Here is a 27,848-nt window from a genome sequence, read left to right on the forward strand (position 1 = left end):
CTTCGGACCATATCAGCAAAGCCAAGATATGGGGTCATGCCATCTGGGCAACCCAGGGCCTCCATACATCCCAGGCTTGCGTCCTGGGGATGTCACTTCAGTGCTGCTAACGCAGTGGTTTGACTTCACTCCTGGAGGCACACTCCATTGTCTCAGATGGATGCCAGCAACATTTTGCATTTTAGGGATCAATTTAATTCATTGTATATGTTTCCATTATTCATATGCAGCAGTAGCTGAGAGTTATATGAGACACATAATTAGCATTTTTTGAGAATGGGTGTGTGTGCTAGATTTTACCCTTTATTACAAGGGTGAGGAGCAGATAGCACCCGAGATCCTGAACACCACTGGAAGCCCATTTAGACAGCTGGCCATCTGTGAATCACCTGACATTACCAAGAGGTCAGCTGACCCAAACTAAAAAAATAATAATTCATTGGCAGGGGCATAGTTTGAACTTTGCCTGCAGAGAGGGATCCTTCCTCTGACCAGCATCAATTCAAGTTAGTGATGCAAATGAATATTAGTGCTTACAGCAAACCTGCTTTGGGCATCAACATCATCATTTTTAATTTGTATACCGCCTTTCTATCTTCCAGGCTGAAGAAACAAAAAATGTACATCTTAGAACAATCTGATACAATACAAAAATGTGATAATAAAACATAACTTTAAAATAGGCAGCCTACATCAAAAAAGTATCATTCAACAATCAATGAGAATAGTATAAAATAATATCAACATAAAAGTTAAACAGAAATCCACTCAACAGTTACAATAATATCTAAACTATAATCAATAAAACAACGGCAAGCCACAGTACATAAAACAATACAGTACATATTGAGAAGCAGAGGGTGGGGCAAGGCAAGTAGAAGGAGCCTTGCCTGATGGAGTCTCTCCCCTCACAGTTCTTCCTCCAGGAACAGCTCCCTTATGAGGGCTGGTTGCTCTATGGAGTCCTCCACTGCTATCATAGGAAACTTGCTGTCAATGCCAATCAGTGAATGGGCATTGGCTGCAACCTTTAGTTGCCAGGGAACAGTTAGGATCCCTTCAAGGCTCCCAACTTTACACTGGCATTCACATTTCCACCTGCCCCATGGCTGATGTCACATAGGATGCAAGGTTTGGAGCAGCTGTCCACACACTGAGCAAAATAATCTTGTGGTGCCGAATTGGGGCTTAGGTCAAATGTGGCCTATGGGCCAGGGGTTCCACCATATCTGCTTTACTGTTATCCCAGCCCAGATCAAGGACCCTGTGCCACTGGTGAGGTGAGGAGAATAAATTGCATGATTGTATTTCTTGTGGAAGCATCTGTCAGCGCTGTGACTCTGCAATGATACTGTGACTGAAAGATGACATAGCATTAAAGTTAGGTGTAATCAATGTTACATTGTGAAAATGATTAGCAGCAGGGCACAGGCTATTTTGCAATTGAAAAAGAGGTCGAGTATTTCCACGCTGAATATCGTCGGCAAAACTGCAATCTGATAATGTGTAAAAGAGAATCCAGTTTCAGAATACAACTGTTCTATATTTCTAGGGAATAAGCATTAAATATGGATAAACCCAGAAGAGTAAGTTGTAACTAAACATAAAAACTCGTGCCTGACTCACAAAGTTTGTATTTCAGAAAATAACCAAATACAATGAGATGTTTCTGTAATATAGTACTGAAAACTGCAATGCAAATTGTTCCAATGTTAAGAACAAAGGCACATTTTTGTGTCTGCAAGAGATATTATAGCAATATAGCCATGTTAATGTTGTAAAACACAAAGCAAACTAAATATTACTTGGCATAAAACATGTTAAATATTTGCTTTGATTATTCTCTCAACCTTTCCCTGAATTGACGAATCTCCACAGAGGCTTATTTAAAAATAGCTATGCTTTGTTGGGCGGTATTTAGCAAGCAACGTTACTTCCATCCTACAGCTCTGAACATCCTTCTCCAGGCTGCAGGAAGCTTCAGCCACAAATATTTACTATACATTTCACATCCGAGTGCAAAGCTTCTTATTTCATATTTGTTTATTAAAACATTTCTATATCTCCTCCCTGTGGAACGCCCTCTCATCAGATGTCAAGGAGACAAATAACTACGTACACAACTTTTAGGACACCTGAAGGCAGCCCCGTATTAGGAGGTTTTTAATTGTTGATATTTCATTATGTTTTTACGAGTGTTGGAAGCCGCCCAGAGTGGGCGGTGTATAAATGAAATAATTATACTTTACTATACAGTGGTGCCTCGGTTGTCAAACGTAATCTGTTCTGGAAGACTGTTTGACTTCCAAGACGTTCGACAACTGAGGCACAAACAGCAGTCTCCAAAGTCAATGGAGACAACTGAAAAACACACAGTTCGACTTCCAAAAAGCGTTTGAAAACCGAAGCAGTTACTTCCAGGTTTTCGGCGTTCAAAAACCGAAATGTTTGGCTTCCAAGATTCTAGAAATCCGAGGTACCAATGTACTATACATAATATTAATAATCATCATCATCACATTAAAACACAGGAAGAACTCCAATTGAAAAACTAGGATTGAGTTAAACAAAATATTCTGAGACCATGAACCATTGAACTTCCTTGGCGGTTTTTAAGCAGAGGTTGGATGGAGATCTGTCATGGATGCTTTAGCTGAGTTCCCTGCATTGCAGAGGGTTGGACTAGATGACCCTTGGGTCCCTCCCAACCCTTCCAATTCTCTGATTCCATGAATTCCTGTGAACTCCAAGGTCATCACGATTGCCGGTCTCTTTCCTAAGCTTTTCTGGAGATTCTCCCGCAAGCACCCTGCCTCCAGTCCAGATAGTATTAGTCACGACCGATTGCATTTCAAAGGAACTTCGATGCCCTGATCTCGTGCGTAATTGCTACCGTGCAGCCGGAGACGCGTGTCCGTTTCATCACACATGACTGACACGCGACAAGGGGCGGGTCGCTCGCTCTCCCCGCCTCCCCGAGTGACGGGGAAAGTGTGTCACTGGGTTGAAAGAGCCGGTCGGGAAGGGGAGGCGGGGCGAGCTGGGACGCCGCTCGGTGCAGCGGCTGTTCCGACGGCGCGCGAGTGGGCAAGGCGAGGGCGGCGACGGGGCGAGGCACGTGGTGGGCGCCGCCCTCCCGGTGACTCTCCCCGTCCTCGTGCGGGGAAGGGGGAGGAGGAAGGAGCCGGCAGCCGCAGCCGCAGCCCAGCAAGCCATCTCCCCAGGAAGGTTCGACGGCGGCGCGGCGGCTACCTGGCCTCCTCCCGCCTCGCATACACGAGGCGCGTCCACGCAGCCGGCGGAAGGCGGGAGGCGGGCGCGGCTCGCTTGGGCACAGCTGCCGCACCGGCTCTTTCGGCACAAGCGGAGAGCGAGGCAGGCAGGCGCCCCAGCAGCCCGCGAAAGCCGGCGGTGAATGATCCCGGCTCTCGGAGGCAGCTACGTGGTAGAAAACGGGGGACGCCATGGAGGTCAATGCAGGTAAGTGAGGCTTTGGGGTTATAAGGGAGGTCAGAAGAGAGATCGGAAGTGATGACTGCGGAGCAGGGAGGAGAGCAAGGCGGATCAGGCTTGAAAGCCCTTTCCTTCCTTCCCTCCACTGATCCCGGAGGGTCACGACCCCCCCCCCCCCATTTCAGCCTCTTGCTGCTCTGCCCCCCACAAAAAAGACCGGCTTTTCCTTGCGCGGAATGTGCGCGCAAGTCTGGGCATTGCGGTAGTGGCAGAAGCGAAGCTGCCATGGAATTACCGCGCCGTAGTGTGGGAAGGGAACCCCGAGGGTCATCTAGTCCAACCCCGTACAATGCAGTGGGTGCCGTGTGGATTGGCGCGCGCGCCCTAGGAAGGGCTTCCGAGGTCAGGATCGGGGGCTTTGCATGCTGTCCTCCGGGAGGCAGGAAGCGGCCGGTGCGGGAAACCGGGGCCAAGGGGCTTATTCCCTCCTCCGGGGCTGACTGGACTCCCCTCTCCCTGGACGGGGTGCGGGGAGACTCCGCGAGGCGGCGGCGTCTAGGGTTCCTGCGTCGCCTTTTCTCCCTCTTTCCCCGGCCGCCCAGCCATTTCCCATCCGGCCGGTTCTCAAAGGCAGCCGCTCACATGGACCGTCGGGCGAGCCACGTGCGCCGCTTTGTTTACGTTCGGCGCCGCCTGCGCGCTGATTGGCTGTGACGTCGGGGATTACACAATCGGGACGGGGCGGCCGCCTCCCGCCGGCGACCGCGTGGAGAGACACGTGAAGGCGGCGGCGGGAGGCCCTTGTTTTGGTGACCTACATCCAGGGGGCGGCGCGGGGAAAGGACACGTGGGGAAGCAGGCAGGCAGGCAGGCAGGAGCCGGCAGAGCGGATGGAGGAGGAGGAGGGAGGCGCGTTGCAAAACTGCGCCCAGCAGACTTGGGAATCTCCCTTCCCTTCCTTCTGCTGCCAGCCGGGGACTCTTCCCTCTCCAGCCTTGCCGGATAGGAGGAGCCGCCGCCTTGCGAGGCAGGCGCGGCCCCAAGGCGACCTCGCTCCGCTTCGGGAGATCCGAGTGCATTCGAGGTTGCGGGGCGGAGCTTCGACGCTGCTCTTTTGCAGAAGCTGCTCTGTCGCAAGCCGGGGAGCGCCGCGATCCTCGTGCCTTCAAGCCCCTCTTTGAGTTCAGACAGATCTGGTAGGATCGCCCCGATCCTCCTTCGTGGCTACCCAGAAGCGAGCCTGTTCCTGCACGTGGCTGCTACCCCAGATGTTAATTCCCCTCCACACACCTTTTTAATGGAGTAATAGGAGGAACGCCTAGCCTGAGGCTGCGATCCAAAACAACCGCACTTACCTGCGAGTAAGCACCACTGAATTCAATGAATAGGCCGTGTTTCCGAGTAGACGGGTTAATGGCAAGGTCAATGCGGCGACATTTGCATGGAGAATCGGATCAAGGAAGAGGCGCGCGCGCGTGTCTCCTCGTCCCCAAAATAGGGGGTGCCATGGGCGCATGTTGGGGGGGGCTTTACGTAAGGAGGGACAGAACCTCAGTTAAGATTTATTTTTACTAGATTTAGGGCTTCCCCCCTCCCGGCGTATTTTTACTTGGAAGTAAAGCCTGTGCTCGGAGAGGTTTACTCTTTAGTTAGTGCTCATTCACCGGGTATCTGAACCTTAGGGACGCTTGAGTTCCTCCTCCTCCTCCTCTGCCGGCTGGGCTGCTTCGCAGCTGCCTTAATGCTATGGAAATCGAGGCAGGCTACTGGTGCAGCTGCTTCTGTGTGCGCGCATCCATGTGACACCGACCGCCTCGCTCTCTCACATGTACAGACGACCCATGTGCACGGCGCTCGAAATGTAACAGGTCGGAGGAGAGTCATCTTCCCTGATGGCTGAGCTCACGGAATAGGCAAGTCAGGTGGTGCAACACGAACATATTCCGGAGGGACTTACATAATAGCTACGGACATTGGGCAGTTTGCCTGAGGCTAGGAGGATAAGAACGATGTTATGTTTTATAAAAGTCTTATTCAAGGACCAGGGGGGAAGTGCTGCCTCCTCCACCAGTCCTGAAGTCGAAGGAGACAGGAAGGGATGGGAATTACGAAATTCGCCCTCCCCAAATCCCTGTAATAAAATAGACTGAGCTGGCAAAATTCGTGGAACACTGATTATATAACAACATGCACCAGCTTCCTGGAGCAATGAACTTTGTGATGTTCAGTATTTATGACTACTTTTGTTACGTTTGTAGTTGGGTAATTTTTTTTAATATGTCGTAAGCTGCCTTGAGCATGGTTTTAACTTTGCAAAGGTGCATACAAATTGATTGAGCCAGGGGGAGATGTTGGATGACTTGAAAAGGCTTTTAAGCCCAATAATAGCAATCAGGTTCTCTTCAAAATGTGTTTGGTAGGTCTCCTAGATAGCAACAAACAATTAACAAGGTTGAAGCCACTTAATACCACCAAATAATTATGGGGCGGATCCTCTCCTGCTAACTTCCCCCAATTAAATATAGTGCGACCACCTTGAGGTACACCAATTACACAAATTTCTACAATTTACCACAGATTATCTAGTGGGGAAAACTTAAATGATTTAGAGTCTCAGGCAGGAGTTGATCAAACAAACAAGAAATGTTTTATTAAACAAAAGGAAGTTCATGGAACCAAGTGCGTAAGGAAATGCATTATTTCAGATAGAAGTTAATTAATTTACTTTAACTATTAAGATGTGTCAGGTTTAAACAGAATATTATAGACACAACTCTTCTTAAACTTCAGTTACTAGAAATCAGTTGGTACACTTCAGGTGGTTAAATATTCAGGTTTCCAGAATAGATTCCAAAATGCTTAACTCGGTTTCTGTCACTTAGATATTACAGTTAAGTACTTTCAACACCGTACCGCTTCCTTCACAGCTAAATACTTTGGTTCATGAGCGAGGGCACTTTTCCTTGGTTACCCACTCTCTTAATCAGGCATCCCCAAACTCGGCCCTCCAGATATTTTGGGACTACAACTCCCATCATCCCTAGCTAACAGGACCAGTGGTCAGGGATGATGGGAATGGTAGTCCCCAAACATCTGGAGGGCCGAGTTTGGGGATGCCTGCTCTTAACCATCCCATACCTGAGGTCTTCTAAATGGTGTAACAGACCTAGGGAATCACCCCATCCCTTGTTACTGGTTTGGGAAGTTGTCTAGTACCTAGAAGAACTCTCCCCTTCTGGCTACACTGACACCCAGGTAGCCTGAATTCCCACAGGATCTACCTCTCCCGGCTCAAACTCAGCCCTCCCAGAACACTCCTGTCTGTATGCCTTTCCCTCAACCCAGACCCTCAACCCAGTCTCCCTATCCAGGCTACGAGGCTCTGTCCTCTTGCTATGGATAATCAACTCATTGTGTTGTTTAACTTTACTCAGAACCAGTTCTCCCGATGTCACTCTTGATCTCTCAACCTGAAACCTGTCAAACATCTCAAATCCAATCCTATCCCTCTTCTCAAATCCAGCCCTATCTCTCATCTTAAATCCAGCCCTAACTAACTCACTCGGTTAGAAAACCTCTCCTTTTATTCCTACCCCCAAAGTGCTGTTCCTTCTAGCCGACTCTGTAGCCAGAGGCTCCTGCACTCTGGTGGAATTCTGGGGGGACTGCATCACCAGACTCTGGTCTGGCTCTGCTGACCGTCACATGTGCATGTATAACAAAAATAGGAAGAGCTTTGCAGGATCCGATGGAGGGGCTTATCTAGTTCCACTTCCTGTTTCCTGTAGTGGCCAATGATAGTTTATGGGTTTTCCCCCCTCTCCATTAGCTGGTATTCGGAAGCACACTTGACTATAGATCCAGGTTTCCCAAAGTTGGGTCTTCAGCTGTTGTTGGACTACAACTCCCATCATCCTTAGCTAGGATGATGGCCAAGGATGATGGGAACTGTAGTCCAAAAACAGTTTGAGAAACCCTGATGTAGATTATCACAGCTGGTAGACTTATCCTCCATGAAACTATCTTAACACAAGGGTGGTGGGCAGCCTATAACCTTCCGCGTAACGTCAGACTTCCAGCACCCACCAGCCCTAGCTTGCATGGCCAATGGTCAAGGATGATGGGAGTTGTAGTCCAGAAATTTCTGGAGGGCCATACATTCCTCATTTCTGGTCTAATCTTTTTACGGCTGTCTTAGCTAGTAAACACCAATCACATCTTGTGACAGCAGATACACAATGTTATTTATGCATTCCATGTACTTTCTGCCTTATATGCACTGTCAGTTAATGTAATCAAGTGGTTCCAAATTGCGGTGTTGTGAGAAAGAGAGAGAAATGTCCTTATTTGCTTTCTCTACACTAGTCACATGTTTGTCATAGCAATGTAATGTTCGTGTTCTGTCCTGGCCAACTTTTTTCCCTCCGCTAAAAAGAAAGTGTTCTGAATCCAGCACTATGGATGTACATAGCACTGTGTGAATATACATAGTGCTTTACAAAAAGCAGTCTTGACAGGTCCCTAAAAATAGACGGAGGGAAACAGGAGGAGGAGGGGAATCACCTTGTAAAACTACAGAGCAAAGGAGAAAGCATTATGAAAAGGTGCAATGATAATGGCCATTTTATTTTCACTCCCATTCCTAATAATTCTTAAAAACAGAGTTTGCTTTTCTTGCTGCTACTGCAAATCGAGTTGATGTTTTCACAAATCTACCTACCGTGACCCTACTGGGATCCTAGTCACACCCAGTTAAGCTCCCCTCTTGTGTATGTGTGAATTTATTTTCTCTGCCCCCTTCCCTGTGCACCATTCTACGTTTAAAGTGAACCGTGAACTTCAGTTGCTGTTTTGTTGCCCATGCATTTAGTTTGGACAAGTCCTTTTAGAGCTCTTCATGGCCTCTCTCTCTCTCTCTCTCTCTCTCTCTCTCTCTCTCTCTCGTTTTCATCACCCTGAGCGATTTGTTGTGAACCAGATCCTTTGTGAATATGAAACAGCACCACTCCTAATAGAGATCCTTGGAAATGTAAATGCTTGCTTGTTTCCAGGGGGGGTCATTGCCCTGTAAGTCCCAACTCCATGCTTCTTACTATTTAGCCTGTGTGTAGGTTGTTAAGCATTTTCCCTGCCTGAGTCATTGTACACATTTACACATGACTGATTATGCGTATGTTAAACTTCCTTACTAAACTGATATTGAGACTATGCCTAGTAGGTTACATAATGACTTCCTGGCAAAGCACATGCCCAGTGAGCTATAATTATAATAATTTGCATTATTCTGTGCACATGTGTCAATGTCTTTTCACACATAATAGTAGCATTTTTCACATGACACTGCTAGGATGTGGGTTTATACATGTCCAAATTTGAACGCCTTTGAAAGTTTTGAAAGTGTTTCATGTTTTATTTGAAATGGGGCTTCTCCTTTGATACAAAGCTTCATTACCAAATGCGTCACTGGAATGCTAATAATTCTCTTAAATATAAATAATTATGGAGCCCCAAGCCTTATGTAATTTTCATTGTGGCCTGAATCTACTTCTTTCATTGGTACTATCGTGGTTACTTATGAATTAGACATTTCCCATGACAAACGTTAACCTGGCATATGTGAAGAGGTTAGGACTGTGCCATGATTTTATAAATTATTCAAACCTGTGCACGTTTACTTAGGAGCATGAATGTAAGAGAGAACATGCTCCCTGAAAATACATTTTACCTGTTCTCTTCTCCCCAAAATACTTCCTAGTAATGCTGCTGTAGAGTACTGATAAAATGTGAATCTAATAGGTCATGAAAGCAGTTACAGAGACATTAACACAAAAGCAACAGCCTTCAATATAATGCCTGATCTCCTCAATTTCAAGTAAGCATGTTCCGGATTGCTGCCTTGGGGCTGATTCACACATAACAAATGCCACATGGTGGCTGTCACCATGTTACAAGCTATTCCATGGGCGGCGGCGTGCCCTGAGAATGGGGGTTATTTTTCTTTCTGGCACTTGCAGGAACCTGGAGAAAATGGGCCCAGTCTGCAAGATCAGCTCCTGCACATCAGTTGTTGTGAAGAGGCCTGTATGATATGATAGTAGCTGTAGACCTAGGTGTGCGTCGGTCTCTCTCTCTCTCTCTCTCACACACACACACACACACACAATTGCACCAGTCTTTGCTTTAGGAAACAGCTAATGTTGGGTTGTGGGGTACTTCCAGATGGGGCTGTATTTGCAAGCAAGTTCATTTAATGCGGGACGCGGGTGGCGTTGTGGGTTAAACTACAGAGCCTAGGACTTGCCGATCAGAAGGTCGGCGGTTCAAATCCCTGCAACGGGGTGAGCTCCTGTTGCTCGGTCCCTGCTCCTGCCAACCTAGCAGTTTGAAAGCACATCAAAGTGCAAGTAGATAAATAGGTGCCACTCTGGCGGGAAGGTAAACGGCATTTCCGTGCGCTGCTCTGGTTTGCCAGAAGTGGCTTAGTCATGCTGGCCACATAACCTGGAAGCTGTACTCCGGCTTCCTTGGCCAATAAAGCAAGATGAGCGCCACAACCCCAGAGTCGGCCACAACTGGACCTAATGGCCACGGGTCCCTCTACCTTTACCGGTCATTTAATGCAGCAATGGTTTGTTGGCAACAGGGTTTGAGGTTTCTTGTTTTTATTTTCTTTCCCCTGGGAATAGGAAGTCCACATTAAATGGGGAAGGGGAACAGACATTGATACCCTCCAGATTGTGGTCATGCATGTGTGGGGAGCTCAAATCCCATGATAAGTACCCCTTTGGAAGCACCCGCAATAATATTAAAGTAGAATGCAGTCTTGTGTACTCACAGAAAATGTAATTAAAATAAGGCTCTTCGACTTGGGACTTGTATATTCCAAGAGAGGGGAAAGTTCATTTGTAGGTTTTGAAATTCTGCTAATGCAGAATTTTCTTCCCCCCCCTTTGCAATCACTGGAAAGTGGCTTTTCCACATAATAATAAACAAAGGGAGAGAAGCGAAGACAGACTCCTAACAATAAAAATTTGAAAGCTGTGAGATATGTAAGTTCACTTAGAAAAATGAGAGTGAGAAGCAAGCTGGTTTCAAAAAGTACATTTTTATAAAAAATAAAAAAATCCATTTGTTCTAGGAAATGTGTTCTCTGAGGGGTTATTCTGCTGTCAGATGACCTTGGGATCTTTTTCATCACACAAACTGACTCCCTTCCGTGTATGACTGAAGATGCATATCTCAAGGCTAGAACCTTCACTCTTATTTTGCAAGGTAGAATATTCGGTAAAAATTTCAGAAGCACTTAAGTTACCTGGGAACCTGCATCCTTGCAGAAAGCCTGTGGAGGGGATGCAGGCGCCAGTGGCCGCAATGATCAAACCACTTGCTTTGGAGTCGTCCCATTGTTGACCATAGGACTTCTTCAGAGTACGTTCTGAGACCATCGCAGCCTGAGTTTATTTATGTGCTTGTGAAAAATTTACCCTTGGGGGAGTATCTGTCCCTGATTGTCTTTCATTCATTCTAAAGAACCCAGGGAATTGTACTTCTATGAAGGGGAACTATGATTGTTGAACAAAAGGCTCTCTACAGTTCCCAAGGTTCTTTGGGAGAAGGTTTCATTGTTGAATTATTAGCGGCAGTCCCTGGTGAATTATAGAGGTGCGCCAAGCAAATTGCTCCATGTTTTTCTTTCTGTTCATCCTTCATGGATGAAAATACTTCTTTCTTCCTTTTTGTTGTTTTTGAGACCACGCCACTTTGATGCCCAGAGGGAGGCCTGTCAGTACACAATGGGGCTGAAGCGAAACCCGCCATGGAGCCTGTTAAGGAACCATATGCAAGCTCCCCTGAGCTCCTTTGAGTGGAAGAACGTGATACATGTGAAATAAATAAGGATTACAGTTTTTGTTGGTGCGAAGAGTTATCTATTATTTATCTGTTACACTTTTATAATGCTTTTCTGTCAACACACTTGAGCACGTGTTTTAAGCTTGCTGTCTCATAGACATGAAAGAAAAGGAAAATCTATCTGCAGTCTCTTGTCTTGTCTTGTCTTTTCTTCTATTTCTATGCTGCTTTTTATTCAAATAAATCCCAAAGCAGCTTACAAACAAAAAGATAAAAATAATAATGGAACATCACGCATACAGCATAAATCGTATAGAATACTTAACAAGTCCATCCCACTGATTCCTTTTCTTCCAATATCTCAGAAACAAAAGCTATCAAATGCTTGCATTTTCTACTTTCCGTTCTTAACTAATTTCATAAACTGTGTCTTGTTTCGGAACATATTGCTAAAAGCAAGACACTGCAGTATGCATCGTGATCCGATTCTGAAAATTAGAAAGGCATTTGGAACGGGGTTTGTTTACATGTGGTGTGGGAGAGACTTGTGGAAGTGGCTTGTAAAGTGGATCTGTGAGCTGGCAGACGTATTCCTGCTTCTTTCCTCCCACAGGTGGTGTGATTGCTTACATCAGCTCTTCAAGTTCAGCCTCTAGCCCTGCCTCATGCCACAGCGAGGGATCGGAGAGCAGCTTCCTGTCCTCGTCACCTGTACCGCAGTCACCAAACAGCTCCTCTTCAGACGGCAGCTCTAGCGGCAAGAGCAAAGAGGGCTCTGATGGAGTACCAAAGAATGAGCAGTTAGATGACCGTGTTAAGGCCAGCCAGCCAAGTGTAACTGCATTGGCCAAGGGTCATGGTGGACTTACAAGTAAGTATTCATTTGCAGTAGCTCTGCTTTTGTTTAGGCTCAATTCAGGCATCATGTTGCCAGTCTATGGTTGGGAGAATGGGAGGGAATGTGCGTAGGGCTCCATCTTCTCCCCTGTGCTCTGCTACTGGGGCTGGTCTGGGTTTGACTACAGATCAGGATTCTTCAAACCATGGTTTGGAGACTCTCCTAGTTGGCACTATCCATATTTAGTCCTGATTCAGGCATAATGGCATGCTATGGTTATAGCAAAACCTAAAAGGGAGGAGCTGGAGGAAGAAGCCTCTAAACACATTGGGAATTCCCAATCTCCAAACCATGATTGGCAAACATAACACCTGAATTGATCATTGATATGTTGTCCACACTAAATAAATATATTTGTCTGCGGCCTGAGGGCATCCTTCTGCCTAGAGCCTGTAGCACTTAACATTCAGTGCTTAACCTCTGACTTCCTTCCTTCTAGATAGACTGTAGCTCTGGTTCTCAACCTCTGGCAAACTGGAGCTCCTGCCTCACAGTGCAAAGTGGTGCCAACAGGCCATGTTGTCCTGTGGTCCACAAGTAAGTTTAAAAGTCGAGATCTGACTATGAAAGGACCCCCAGACTTGTCCCCCTCCAACCATCCCAGTTAAGCAACCTTCCCCATTTTGAGGCCACCGAGGCTTCCAGTTGTGTAAAAGGTTGCTTTTATACAGCTCATTGTCTGCTTACAGTAAACTCGAAGCAAATTACCGAACAGAAAGTAGGTAAAAGTTTGGCAGCGCGCTGTACACGGTTAATAGTGGGAACACCAAAATAAGACTCATCATCCACAGATTCTATCTTCCATAGTGCTAAGATTAAATCTGTAACAGCACCCAAGTTTTCCTGTGTATATTATTTTAAATGTAGAAGGAATATAAGATGCCATATTCCATACTGGGTCCACCTCACCCAGTGCTCCCTAATCTAACTGGTAGCGCTCCCGCCCCTAGTCTCAGGCTAAGGTCTTTCCCATCCCCTAGTAACTGATGCTTTTGAAACAGAGGCATCTCTGAGGGAAAAGTATGTGCTTTGCCACTGCACAAATTGAGAGTTGCCTGTATGCAATTTTGGCTTGGGCTGCTATCCCAGAACGTAATCCCAGTATAAAATCCTGGCTTACTGTAATAGAACATGGTTTGGTTTTTGGTTTTTTTTGCAAGATTTCTTGTGTGGTTTTGTTTTCCAGAGGCCAGCAGCAACTTGGTTGTTATCTGTAGAGCTATACTAGAAATAATTTTCCTCGAGTGTGCTTGGTGCTGAAGCGGTTGCTAATCTTCCTAACTGTTGTTTCTGTATTTGACTCTACTTGGAAACTGTTTCCAACATGATTCATGGATAACAAGATTTTCATCATTGATAAAGTCAGCACCCAGGGTGTTTCTTTGTTTGCAATTTGGTGGTATATTTGTGTGTATACAGTGGTATCTTGGTTGTCAAACGGCTTGGTTCCCAAACAAATCTGCTCCTGAACGCCGCAAACCCAGAAGTGACTGTTCTGGTTTGCAAACGTTTTTCGGAAGCCAAATGTCTGACGGGGCTTCCGATTGAGTGCTGGAAGCTCCTGCAGACAATCGGAAGCCACACCTTGGTTTTTGAACGGTTCCAGGAGTCGAATGGATTAAGTTCAACAACCAAGGTACCACTGTATCTACATCTATATGTATATGTACATAAATGTTGTCTATGGATATATACGCACATACACATTTGGTAGCAAAAAGATTGCCCTAGCATACAGGTTTCAAATAACTTCAGAGTAATAATAATAAAAAAAACTTCATATGACAAATCATGGCCAGCATTTGAATCCTACACATTTATGAAAGTGTGTTTACTACAATGGCACCAACATATTGCAGTGCTCACATTTTGGTGTCACAAAGCAAATGTATCTGTTTGCTGTTCTCTGAAATTTTGTGTTGGTGCTATGATTTTGTGACGGTACTATGATAAACATGCAGGCTGAAGACAGCAAAATGCAAAGGGAAATTTAGAGACAGTATTTTTTCTTTTTTACAGTAGTTTCCAAGTGGAGAAGTATCTCTGTGATGGTCACATGCATGGTTATTCTATGCAGGCTTCCTAGAGTTGTTCTAAGGGAAGGATAGAATCCTGTGGCCCTCTCAATGTTGTAAGATTCCCATCAATCCTAACCATTGGCCATGATGACTGGGGCCGATAGCTCAGTTCTTGAGTGACCATAGCCAGCCTATGGTCATTAGACCCCCAACTCCCATTGGCCCCAGCTTAGTGATCTGAATGGTCAAGAATAGTGTGAATTGTAGTAAAGCAAGGTCTTGAAAACCACAGGTTAGCTACTCCTGCCCTAGGCCAACCACTAAAGCAGGCTTTCCCAAACTTGTGTCTCCAGCTGTTGTTGGGCTACAATTCCCATGATCCCTGAGCACTTGTCCTGCTTGCTAAGCAGATGGGAGTTGTAGTCCAACCACACCTGGAGCCCAAGTTTGGGAATCCTCGCTCCAAGGCCTAGATACAATTTTGTTTCTTAGCTGAGGGAATCAACTAAGTAGGAAGGCATGTGGAATTCATTTTAGACCCAATCAATAGTGATAATGATAATAATAATAATTAATTGTTTATACCCCGCCCATCTGGCTGGGTTTCCCCAGCCACTCTTGTCGGCTCCCAAATATTGAACATTAAAAACTTCTCTAAACAGGGCTGCCTTCAGATGTCTTCTATATGTCAGAAAGTTGTTTATTTCGTTGACATCTGACGGGAGGGCGTTCCACAGGGCGGGCGCCACTACTGAGAAGGCCCTCTGCCTGGTTCCCTGCAACCTCACTTCTCACAGTGAGGGAACCACCAGAAGGCCCTCGGAGTTGGACCTCAGTGTCTGGGCTGAACGATGGGGGTGGAGACACTCCTTCAGGTATACTGGAATTTGCCTCTTAACAAAAAGAATGTAACACAAGTCAAATATGTGTTGTTTCTATTAGGTTGTAATGCTTATTTTTCTATTTATAGAATTTAATGGCATGGTCCTGCTGTGTAAAGTCTGTGGAGATGTTGCTTCAGGATTCCACTATGGGGTCCATGCCTGTGAGGGGTGCAAGGTGAAGTATAATTTTATAATGTGAATATCTTATTGGAGCAGTTGGCGAATAGAATTTCAGGGACAAGTGCAGATGTACCTGGTGGTTGGGGGGGGGGGAGCAAATGTTTGTTGCAGCTCTAAAACCCTAACCCTACAAGCTTTAAAACTATCCAGAATCTTCTAAGCGAGTCTTGTTATTGTGACCTTCCATCCTTTTGGGGGTCTCAATGTACAGGACTAGGAATATTGAAATGCAGTGCTTTTTTCTATTAAAATAATGTTTAGGGGTACTCTCATTTTCCTACTCGTATTGAAATACTGCCCCTCAATGAGGCCAAACTTGGATTCACAAAATGTTGAGCGGTATGCATACCTCCAGGGACGCGGGTGGCGCTGTGGGTTAAACCACAGAGCCTAGGACTTGCCGATCAGAAGGTCGGTGGTTCGAATCTCTGCGACGGGGTGAGCTCCTATTGCTCGGTCCCTGCTCCTGCCAACCTAGCAGTTCAAAAGCACGTCAAAGTGCAAGTAGATAAATAGGTACCGCTCTGGTGGGAAGGTAAACAGCGTTTCCGTGTGCTGCTCTGGTTCGTCAGAAGCAGCTTAGTCATGCTGGCCACATGACCCAGAAGCTGCATGCTGGCTCCCTTGGCCAGTAAAGCGAGATGAGCGGCGCAACCCCAGAGTCGTTCACGACTGGGCCTGATGGTCAGGGTCCCTTTACCTTTATGTGTACCTCCAGAAAAAAAGCACTACTGAAATGTGCTTGGTTGAAAAGGTGCTGCCTGGGGACATCAGTTGGCATATTATTGTCATCATAGCCAGATTCCAGGTTACAATGCAAGTTTTTGTTGATGGGGCTTGAAAATTGCTTGCAAAAAAAAAAGGTGGTTTGAAATTTAACAGTTGCTTGTCCTTTTCAGGGCTTTTTCAGAAGAAGCATCCAGCAGAATATCAAATACAAGAAGTGCCTGAAGAATAATAACTGCTCTATAATGAGAATGAATAGGAACAGGTGCCAGCAGTGCCGGTTCAAAAAATGTTTGTCGGTTGGGATGTCAAGAGATGGTATGTTTCTATATTGAGAGCAGTTAGCTTCAAAAAGGTGAATTGTAGTGCTTTTCATACCTAATTATAAAAAGTTGGTCTAGAGCAGGTTTTTCCAAAAACTTGGGTCACCAGCTGTTTTTGGACTACAGTTCCCATCATCCCTGACCACTGGTCCTGCTAACTAGGGATGATGGGAGTTGTAGTCCAAAAAAATTAGCCGCAGACCCACGTTTGGGAAACCCTGGTGTTAAGTAATGGTGTGACATGCAAACTGATTCAAATGTCACCTTAACCATGAACTTATGAGATGCCTTAATGACAACCTGCTATTTTTTTTATTACACTCCTTCCTTTGGGCGGGGGGGGGGGCAAAATTGGGAAAATACTGACAGAGCATACAGGAAAGTGGTAAGGATTACAGAGGTAGTGCATGTGAAGCCTGGCAATGAGCTTTCTGTCCGTGATATAAACTGTATCCATTGCACTGAGAATGGACAATATACTGTACTTTTCCGTCTATAAGACGCCCCCCCCCATGTATAAGACATCCCCAATTTTGGGGGACTCAAATTTAAGAAAATGGGGGGAGATGGCACAGAGTCGTTGAGCTTTTCGTAGGGGGGATTGCCGAAGATTGCTCACGCATCGCTAAGTCCGCCTCCCGTCTGTCCCATCGCCGGCAGAAGCTGCTAATCACCCATCCAACTACCGGAGCGTCAGCCAATCAACACCACCCTTTGACGCAGCAACCAATAACACGCACAATAGCCCCTGACAGCCTCGGCAGCAACCAATCAAACGTCCACCCTATGCACTAACCTTGTATAAGACAACCCCCACTTTTTAGCATGATTTTTAAAGAAAATAACCTAGTCTTGTACATGGAAAAGTACAGGAAATGGTGAAACAATATGCATTAATTTCTAAGGGGATTGAGGGCTTAAGGGGCCTTGGGAGGAAACACATGCAAACCAGTCCTATAGCTGGGAGGCAGTAATAGTGGTTGTCGAACCAGAATCTGATTTTGCTTGACACCATCTTTCCCCCATATTGGCAGACCAGCATAAGGGGCTGGTTTTCTTCTCTCTCAAGCCAACATGTCCTTTATACTTTGCATGAGCTGCCAAACGGTAAGCGGCCATGCCTTTTTAAAATGATGCCGTAGCTTGTTCTTAGCTACACAAGTGACGGCTGTTACTTCTTCCACTTGCAGCATGAAAACTGCTTCCTGCATCGTGTTATTGCTTGTGTTTGTGGGAAAGGAAGTCAAAGCAATCTCTTACCACTGTAAGTTGCGAAAACACATTGCTAACCGGGGCAGCCAATATGGGCTGCTTTCTCTGGTAAAGTTCCTTAGGCTTCTCCAAGCCCAGGGAATGCCCCCCGCTCAGACAGATGATCCTTTTATGACATTTATTTACAGTGGTACCTCGGGTTAAGTACCTTCATACAGTTGTGGCTTACGGCCAAACAAGTATGCACTTACTCAAGACTCATATTAATGGTACTAAATGCAAAAGGTGTGTCTCTCCCCCCCACACCCCCAAAGTCAAATCGAAAATATATTAAGGTCTTCCAGACACAGCCACCGAGAGATGAATTCTGGCCCTCCTGCAACTTTATGCATAGACAACGCTCAAGCACACTTCACTGGGGAAACCCAGCCAGATGGGCAGTGTATAAATTATTATTTATTATTATTATTACTACTACTACTACTACAGTGGTACCTCAGGTTAAGTACTTAATTCGTTCCGGAGGTCCATTCTTAACCTGAAACTGTTCTTAACCTGAAGCACCACTTTAGCTAATGTGGCCTCCCGCTGTTGCCGCACCACCGGAGCATGATTTCTGTTCTCCTTTAACCTGAGGTACTATTTCTGGGTTAGCGCAGTCTGTAACCTGAAGCGTATGTAACCTGAGGTACCACTGTATATGCATTTATAACCTGCCTTTCTTCATGTGGCTGCAAGGTGGGTTACATATGGGTCAATTCAACCAGCAAATCATGTAAAAGTTCCCTCCCTTTTCGAAAGCAGTTTGCTGTTTGGCCTTGCAGTCAAAGCTCCTGTTTGAGAAGCCGCACACATCTGAAGCTGTCTTGGGCTCAGAAAACAAATATCATAGTCCCCTAGTCCTTGTTTGGAGAACTACCATCAAAAATACACTCGTTGGTTTAATCAGTGGCACCAGTGCTTTTTTTCCTACAAAAATAGGTACCGATACTTACTATGAAGTTGTTACAGTAAGGGCCACACTTTTTAACAACCAAAAAGAGGTGCCTGTACTGCGTACCCCAGTAAAAAAAGCACCGAGCAGCGTGTGATTCTCTGTGTTTTGATTTGTTTTTGAAGCAGGAGAGAGTTTTGTTTGCTTGCACAGCATTTCCGCTAGAATTTGTCAGCCCGCGTGTAGCTAAAGAGTCTTGTTTTGGTTTTGTTCCTTTTCTGAAGCCGTTCGATTTGGCCGGATTCCTAAACGTGAGAAGCAGAGGATGTTGATCGAGATGCAAAGCGCCATGAAAACCATGATGAACACCCAGTTCAGCGATCATTTGTCCAGCGAAGCCTCGAAAGAGAGCCAAGAACCTTTGCTTCTGCTGCCTCAAGAAGAGCTGAGCGCCAAACGGCAAGAAGAGCAGAAAAACGCTGGCGGCTGTTCTTCTTCTTCTCCTTCTCCTGCTCTCCTCCTCCCCCCTCCTCCCCCTCCCCCCTCTGACATTGCTAAGGAAGAAGTGATTGGCATGGTGACCAGAGCCCACAAAGATACCTTTATGTACAACCAGGAGCAACCCGAAAACCCTCACACTCCTGGGCAGCCCCAGAATATGCAGAGAAACCTAAAATACAGTGGTGGTAGCGAAACCAATAATAGTGGCATAAGCTGCGCCCACCATGGTGGGAATGAACAACATTTCATTGGACAACACAAAGGGCGAAACAACATGCATTATCCAAATGGGCGTAGTAACCTTTGCTTTACAAACAGCCATTCGGTGAACATTGCTAATGGCGCCGCCTCAAAAAGTTGCAATGGTAGGCCTGAAAGTGGCTTTCCTCACCATGTGTCTATGAATTCCTACCCCTGCAAGCCCGGAGAAAGGATGCACCTGGTACAACTAATTCTTAATTTCTCTTGCACAGTTCTCTAAGGGGTTGTAACTTGGCGCAGGTTCAGACTAGTCACATGGGCTGGGAGTGGCTTCTCCCTGGGACCACCTTGGTTAGTGAAATAATATCCTCAGGGTAATGACAACAACAACAAATAGGAGAGGGAGATTACTGAGGTGTTTTGGGGGGGGGCAGGGGTTGCCAAAATCAATTGGCCCATCGCTAAAAGAACCTCTTTCCAATTGAAAAAAGAAGAAGTATGGTTGGGAAAATGACTGATAGTGGGAAATGTTTGCCATTGTTGTGTTTAACCTCAACCCCAAATATGGTTTGTTTCTAATCTTGGGAAGCTTCTGCTTCTCGTTTTTTAATCAATCCCAGTTTGCTGTGCTATCCAAACTCGAAATGTAGCCAGCTGCATAAACTATGGCATGAGGTTGTCTCGCTTCAGCTAACCGGAGTTAAAATTAACCACAGTTTGTCACAACTCGGCAAACTCTGGTTAATCAAAAATGGAAGCAGAAGTGAACTACTCCCCACAATGGCTCCAGAAGAGGGAGAAGTGCTCAAACACAAGCCTTGGCTAGGCATATTGTTGTAAATCTAAAACCTGTTTAGCATGTGTAAAGCAGCCTTAAGGCGCTCTAATGTGTCTCCCCCCTTTATAGAATTCAGTCAGTTGGGTAATAAGATTTAACTGTCATCTAATGAATTGTGAATTGCTAGGAAAATTAATGTCAGTAAACTTAACCAGCTGCCGTCTTTCACCAAAAACTTGGTGGTGATCAGGCTCACAGTATTTTTATTTGAGAATTAAATGCAGCTTTTAAGTTTCTCTTTCTCTCCTGCTTTGTATGCCATGTTTTTAATGTGCATTGGAAAGCAGAAGAGAGATCAAATACACATGCAGATTTCAGGAAGATGCAACCGATCAATTTAAGCTCTGATTTTAAAAAATTGCTGAGTCTTGGAAGTGAATCTTTCATAATAATATTTTTTCATTAAACTGTACTGTGGATCGTAACACACATTTAGTACCTAGTCTCCAACTATATTTTGTTGATGTTCCTATTATTGTAATAACTTATGAAGATTTTTGAAACTATGAAATCGCTCGGCCAGTTTGCTTGGAATAGAATATTGAGACTGTGTGTATAAATATCTAGGTTTGCCCAATGAACAAGACTCCTTTTGTGGACCCAAATAAGTCTGGTCATGAAGTCTGGGAAGAATTTTCCATGAGCTTTACTCCTGCTGTGAAGGAAGTGGTGGAGTTTGCCAAACGTGTCCCAGGCTTCCGAGACCTTTCGCAGCATGACCAAGTAAACCTTCTGAAGGCTGGAACTTTTGAGGTGAATATTATCTTAACTGAATGTATTGCAGATGTTTTGCTGTGGCGTTCTATATATATAATAGATTCATTTTGTTTTGACCTTTTCTTCCCCCCTGCAGCCTTGTCGGTTAAAAATGGATCAAAAGTTAGTGCTGCTGTCTGCAGCAGTCGTCCGAAATGTTTGGCAGAGGTTATCTTTGCACAAATCTACTGCTACTTTGGCTTGTTCTTCCTCTCAGGAATATGAGTTCAGTTCTCTTACCCTCTTACCCTTACAGAATGTCAATGTGACGTAGCCTTAGATGTGGGACTGTGTTGAATACCTAACAGATAACAGATTGAGGTTGAATCCTGGCAAGACAGAAGTACTGTTTTGGGGGGACAGGGGACAGGTGGGTGTGGAGGACTCCCTGGTCCTGAATGGAGTAATTGTGCCCCTGAAGGACCAGGCACGCAGCCTGGGAGTCATTTTGGACTCATAGCTGTCCATGGAGGCGCAGGTCAATTCTGTGTCCAGGACAGCTGTCTACCAGCTCCATCTGGTATCCAGGCTGAGACCCTACCTGCCCGCAGACTGTCTCGCCAGAGTGGTGCATGCTCTAGTTAACTCCTGCTTGGACTATTGGAATGCACTCTACATGGGGCTACCTTTGAAGGTGACTCGGAAACTACAACTAAACCAGAATGCGGCAGCTAGACTGGTGACTGGGAGTGGCCTCTGAGACCACACAACACCAGTCCTGACAAACATACATTAGCTCCCAGTACTTTTCCCAGCACAATTCAAAGTGTTGGTGCTGACCTTTAAAGCCCTAAACGGCCTTGGCCCAGTATACCTGAAGGAGCGTGTCCACCCCCATCGTTCTGCCCGGACGCTGAGGTCCAGCACTGAGGGCCTTCTGGTGGTTCCCTTGCTGTGAGAAGCCAAGTTACAGGGAACCAGGCAGAGGGCCTTCTCGGCAGTGGCGCCCGCCCTGTGGAACACCCTCCTGTCAGATATCAATGAAATAAACAACCACCTGACTTTTAGAAGACACCTGAAGGCAGCCCTCTTTAGGGAAGTTTTTAACGTTTGAAGTTTTATTCTGTTTTTAATGTTCTGTTGTGAGCTGCCCAGAGTGGCTGGGGAAACCCAGCCAGATGGGTGGGGTAGAAATAAATAAATTACTATTATTATTGAAATATTTTCAAAAAGTAATTTTTGATGGCTGGGGAATAAATAATAAATAATAATAATTATTGATATTGTGACACCACTACCCCGTCCCCCTCAAGGGACATTGCGTGTGAGTTTATGCTCAACCACACTTAGCATGTTCTCTACAGAGCATACATGTAATGATGTAAGCTTTGGTTTTTGAATAAAACCCGTTCTTGTAAATGATCTAGGCCAATAATTCCCAATTAGCTAAGTACGGTGAACCCCCTGTTTTTCAAGAGCAAGAGCAGACTGCAAATGTGGGAGCAAAACGTGCAGGGAAATGTTCCTTGTTTCTGGTTTTTTAAGCCAAAATACAGTGGAACCTCAGTTGTTGAACGTAATCTGTTCCGGAAGACCATTCAACTTCCGAAACATTTGACAACCGAGGCGCTATGGGCGGTCGGAAAACTCAACTGAGAAAATTGAGAAATGCAGCTCGGAAGCTGTTCGACTTCCTAGGCGTGTTTGAAAACAGAAGCAGTTACTTTTGGGTTTTCAGCATTTGAAAACTGAAACGTTCGGCTTTCGAGACGCTCAAAAACCGAGGTTCCACTGTACTCCTTTCTGTATTACCTTTGTAAATCTTAATTTTATTTTATTTTTGCTTGAAATCAGTTTGTATAAGCTAACTCATCTCGTCCAGACATTTATTGTGAGAATATTTTAGCCTGTATAGTGTCCGTATTTACTTTAGAAAATCGTGGAAGGTGATTTATAAACAAATGAGTAATCTAAAAGTAGGCTGTGGACCAGAGACAGTATTACACAGGTGGAGGTATGTTGGTGATGCAGGAAGCTTTCTGTGCTGGTCATTTTGTGGGGAAACCTGTTTTCATGTACAGAAACAACATTCCTTCTGTTTAAAAAAGCAATTGTACCTGTTCATCAGCTGTCAGACAAGCAACATTATCAATGTATAGTGTTACACACTGATTTATTTTATCCCTAATGTCCTGCAGATTGGTCTAATCTTTTTTTAATTGCTCTTTTTTCTTTTGTATAGGTTTTAATGGTACGATTTGCATCCTTATTTGATGCAAAGGATCGCACTGTCACTTTTCTCAGTGGAAAGAAATACAGTGTGGACGATCTGCGTTCCATGGGAGCTGGTGATCTGCTCAACTCCATGTTTGAGTTTAGTGAGAAACTAAATGCCCTGAACCTTAGTGATGAAGAAATGAGCTTGTTTACAGCTGTGGTCCTTGTGTCTGCTGGTAAGAAAGTTAATCCATACCATGGAATAAAATATTCTTGTATATCTCCAGATTTAAAATCGGCACCTTTGTTGTCTTTTCAGAATAAAAGTAATCTAGCTAATGGGTTAGGGAGTATTGTTTATTTTTATAAATAAGTGGGGGTTTCTTCAGAGCACCTGAGAATTATATCCTTCCGTCATTGATGTGGGGTGGAAGAATTTCAACAACAGCAGATTTTCAAGTGCTTTATTTTTCTGTTCCATTAGTAACATTTCTCTTTTGCCACACCTGCGAGGACTTTTTCATTTTGCGGCCAATTTTCATGTGTGATTTTTATCCTTTTGCTGTTCATTCTTTTGTTTTATGTTAAGTGTCAAGGTTTTTCTTTATTGCAAATCGCTTTTGGCTTTTTGAGAAAGCAATAAATACATGGTTAAGGGTTACTGTTTGTTAAGCGACCTGAGAGGATGCGTTCTCATCGACATGCAATGCTGCAGAAATCGCGCCAACGTACCCTTGCATGTCAGGTGGGTTCATGCCATCAGCTTTTTGGTTGTTTGTTTTTACAATTTCCCCTCGCATTAATTCTAATGGGAAAGAAAAATAAGGACACTCCAGGTCTGATGTGCTTCTTACTCTCCACCTCTGCCACCTCCCCAAATCCCAAGGAATGGAAGCATCTCCTAATCCACCTTGGATTGCCTCCTTTCTGCCCCCTCTACCAACAGAGCACCAATGACAGGAGCAGCAGCTGCAGAGGGTTTTGTAGCATGCAAAGAGAATAATAATAAATAATAATAATTTATCATTTGTACCCCACCCATCTGTCTGGGTTTCCCCAGCCACTATGGGCATCTCCCAACAGAATATTAAAAACATGATAAAACATCAAACATTAAAAACTTCCCTAAACAGGGTTGGCTTCAGATGTCTTCTAAAAGTCAGATAGCTGTTTATTTCCTTGACATCTGATGGGAGGGCATTCCATAAGGTGGGCACCACTACCGAGAAGGCCCTCTGCCTGGTTCCCTGTATCCTCGCATCTCTCAGTGAGGGAACCTCCAGGAGGCCCTCGGAGCTGGACCTCAGTGTCCGGGCTGCACGATGGGGTGGAGACGCTCCTTCAGGTATACAGGGCCGAGGCCGTTAGGGCTTTAAAGGTCAGCACCAACACTTTGCATTGTGCTCAGAAATGTACTGGGAGCTAATGTAGGTCTTTCAGGACCAGTGTTATGTGGTCTTGGGGGCCACTCCCAGTCACTAGTCTAGCTGCCGCATTCTGGATTAGTTGTAGTTTCCAGGTCACCTTCAATGGTAGCCCCACGTAGAGCACCTTGCAGTAGTCCAAGCAGGAGAATGCTTTCATACATGGGCCTTTCTCTACCTATGGATCTTCCTCTCTCTGTGAAGCAGGAGTCCCACACTATCCCAGGCCCCACCAGAGGCCGTCGTATTTCAGACAAACTTTCTAGGCACTGTCCAAGAGGTTTTTCCTTTGTCCTGCCACTTTCCCTGGGGAAAAAAATACCCACTGTTTACTGCTGAGTTGGAAGAAGCATTAATATGCAGAAAACCCATGGGTGTTTGTTCTGATTCATCAGTAAACAGCGCGGTTTCCTTGGGGGAAATTGGGCAAAAGAAGAAACCTAAAAATCAAACGCCTAAAAATTACAGGGTAAGTGTGGGTGAACCCTTAGTTGCTGCAGAGCTGTACAGCAGAAGATAAAGTGGCCCCATGTACTTGGCGAGTAGAGCAGAACAGGTCCTCATTCTTGTTCCCTTTCCATTAAATTCCTCTTGCTACAAAAGAAGAGGAGTTCTGAATTGTTCATAGCATCACAAAATAAGGGGACACTGCTCTGCATTCCAGGGGTACCTTTGAGTAAACCCACTAAAATAAACGAACATAAGTTAGTCACGTTCACTAATTCCAGTGGGCCCACTCTGAGTTTGGCTAACCTTGAATACAACCCTTTCGACTTAGGGTAGGATTTTTTTGTTATGTGAGGATGTCGGGAAGTGCTTTGCAAAACAGGCACCTAACTAAAAGCTTCAGTATGTAGGTTTATGCCTCTGTTTGTATTACCTCTTCCTTAGTCAACCCTGAATTCCCACTAACACAAATGCTTTGACGAATAGCTGAACGTAGAGTTGAATTTCATACTAACCAGTGTTAAATTGGCACACCAAATAACCGTCTCCGTTCCATTCTCTTCCGTTGTTTAGAACGATCGGGAATAGAAAATGTCAACTCGGTGGAAGCGTTGCAAGAAACACTAATCCGCGTGCTTAGGACCTTAATCACAAAAAACCATCCGAACGAAGCCTCTATATTTACAAAACTACTCTTGAAGTTGCCTGACTTGCGTTCCTTAAACAACATGCACTCTGAGGAACTCCTGGCCTTTAAAGTTCACCCATAGGCATTTACCTCTTTTGTTTATAGAATGGACTTGCTTCCTGTCAATTAACTGTGGTTATTTCATGCTATAAAATGTTTATTTATGTTTGTTTGTTTGTTTGTTTGTTTGTTTGTATGTATGTACCTTTTGTGGAGAAGAAGAACTTGCTGTCTGCTGTTCTGTTGCCATGCAATAACAACCTTTCGGGTTGACCATTTTTTCCGTCAGTGACAACATGGCCACAGATTTCTTCATGATTATCCAAAAACAGCCCCATTTGCACTAAAAGTGAAGAGGTTACACTCAATCTTACGGATATTGACTGTTAATTACTGCACCCTTACAGTAAAGACCAATTAAACAAGAATGCACAATGGCTATATGCAGAAAACAGAATTTTGGATAAATGACACTACAGTAACTGAAGATGGATTTAATTTGTTTATCCCCCCCTTTGAGCATCTCATCTTGGTTCAGTAGGAAGCTCAGAAAATTTGTTTTGCTTTTCGGAAGCTTAGGAGCTCCATGGGGAAGTCTCACTGTAAACCGATTAGATAGCTCCAAGCACAAGCGCAAATGTGCTGTATGTATGTATAGTATGAAGAGATGTTGGGCGTGTTATGACTTTTAAGAAATACATTGTTTGTGTATGTATATATTTAAGTGTATGTATGTAAATAGTTCTAATTGAAACAACATGCATAGAATTTCTTCACAATATTTTTCAACTGTGAAGAAGTTAACCAAACGAAAGGTGGTTGGCCCATGGGAAAAACAGAAGTGATGCTTTAGGTGATGTGCTGCCGAACCAAATGTCTCGAGAGTTCATCATGTTTATAGAGATTTTCAGGTTAACTGCGGTGTGCCGAGTTCGCTGCTTCGAGAAGTCTTACAGAATCAAAAGTGAAATGGCAGATCTGTCAAATCAGTTAAAGGTACTGGATTGGGCTGACTTTTTAAAAAAATCTATTGCTTCTAAGATTCTTATGTGCTAATAGACACTTAAAGTTGCTGGACACACTACTCTTATCTGGAAGGAAATTTTTCAGATGAAGCTTGTAATCTGTGTAGTTTTAGAGAATCATGATAAATTTCAAAGAAACGATTGATCAAACACCTTCATTGCATATGTTTTGTGTGTCCTTTGAATCTGTACACTTTATACACCTGTATGCTGCTTGAATGGGAATGAGAATGGGAAACAAAAAACAGACACAGTCAGTGGCTCATGAGGTATGTTTGTTGCCCAAGTGTGTTCTATTAAGGTTAGAGTTGTAAAGGTTTTCTTAAACCTTTTTTGGTGTACATAACAAAGGTCTGTTAGATAGTCTGTCTGATACCAGGTCTATTTTTCTATAAATTTGATGTTCTTTTTTAAAATGTCAATGATAAATCCCCAGGCGCAAGGATTTCCTTTGCATCTAGATACTATCTCAAAATAATATTTTCCTATAATATCAAGAAGTAAAAACACACAATGGCACTTAAAATAAGCCAGGACGTTATGACTGGCCTTATTGTTACCACAGTACGGAAGGAAAAATTCTTTCTACTTCCTCCTTAAGAAAAGCATTGAATCCCCAGTTTACAACCTCAATATTTCACATGACTGTTTATTGCTTGAAGGTACAAACTTGCATCTCCCATTGTGCTTAGGTGAAGAATTGCAGCTTCATGGGTTCAATAGATGTTTAGTATTTTCTGCTGTTAAATGGTGGAGGTAGATTTGATGCCCTGTCACAGCATAAAACTTTGGAGCATTTTGTATTACTGCTTTTTTATTTTAAGAGGTTGTTTCAGAAAATTCAATCTAATTCAGAGGGAATATGTGCATCTAATTGTCTTCTGCACGCAGAACTCAGACCACTAGGAAACAACCCATTCTTCCAATTTCAGTTGCACAACCACTTGGTGATGTCTTGAGACAGCTTATGCTTTCAAAACATGAATTGTTGACTTGGTATAATACAGGTATTTCAGTAACTATATTTTTTATTAATCAAGGACAGGTAAGCCATTTAGCATCCACTGCTTAAAAATCAAAGAAGAAAGTTGCCCTGATTTTTAGGCTTCTTACAGAAGCTTCCTCCCTACATATACAATGTCTCTTCATTCTATTTTTAAGTCTTTAGAAAAGTATAACCAGCACACTGTAAGGTATTGCTTATTGTTTTAAAAGAGAGTTCCCATATTTGTGCATATAATTAGATAATTATGTGGTGAAATAAATGCATGCAATTTCATTTTAAACAACATGTTCCTGTACATTACAGAACTTGATTTACGTTGTTCCGGG

At 44.4% G+C, this 27,848-nt stretch overlaps 1 protein-coding gene across 3 annotated transcripts; it reads left to right on the top strand.

The window, feature by feature from the left end:
* Window positions 1–3,036: 3,036 nt before the first annotated feature.
* On the top strand, window positions 3,037–25,906 carry NR1D2 (nuclear receptor subfamily 1 group D member 2). 3 transcript variants are annotated; one of them, XM_053409971.1, is made up of 8 exons: window positions 3,037–3,480; window positions 11,918–12,175; window positions 15,191–15,279; window positions 16,184–16,328; window positions 18,764–19,422; window positions 20,587–20,772; window positions 22,958–23,168; window positions 25,377–25,906. In XM_053409971.1, the coding sequence occupies exons 1-8, from the start codon at window positions 3,465–3,467 to the stop codon at window positions 25,571–25,573; spliced, it is 1,761 nt and encodes a 586-aa protein (XP_053265946.1). In that variant the 5' UTR covers window positions 3,037–3,464; the 3' UTR covers window positions 25,574–25,906. The 3 variants fall into 3 exon arrangements, with proteins under 3 accessions (XP_053265946.1, XP_053265948.1, XP_053265949.1); XM_053409973.1 differs by lacking the exon at window positions 3,037–3,480 and adding an exon at window positions 12,642–12,739 and having other exon boundaries at window positions 12,073–12,175; XM_053409974.1 differs by lacking the exons at window positions 3,037–3,480; window positions 11,918–12,175 and adding an exon at window positions 13,722–13,838.
* The last annotated feature ends 1,942 nt before the right edge of the window (window positions 25,907–27,848 follow it).

Source organism: Podarcis raffonei, chromosome 12 (assembly GCF_027172205.1).
Source record: "Podarcis raffonei isolate rPodRaf1 chromosome 12, rPodRaf1.pri, whole genome shotgun sequence".
Classification (NCBI taxonomy): Eukaryota; Metazoa; Chordata; class Lepidosauria; order Squamata; family Lacertidae; genus Podarcis; species Podarcis raffonei.

Excerpts from the sequence above, each read along its gene's own strand:
- NR1D2 (XM_053409971.1), top strand. Across the intron at positions 19,423-20,586 it reads CCGGAGAAAGGATGCACCTG|GTTTGCCCAATGAACAAGAC; the intron begins GTACAACTAATT and ends ATAAATATCTAG. Across the intron at positions 23,169-25,376 it reads TGTGGTCCTTGTGTCTGCTG|AACGATCGGGAATAGAAAAT; the intron begins GTAAGAAAGTTA and ends TCCGTTGTTTAG.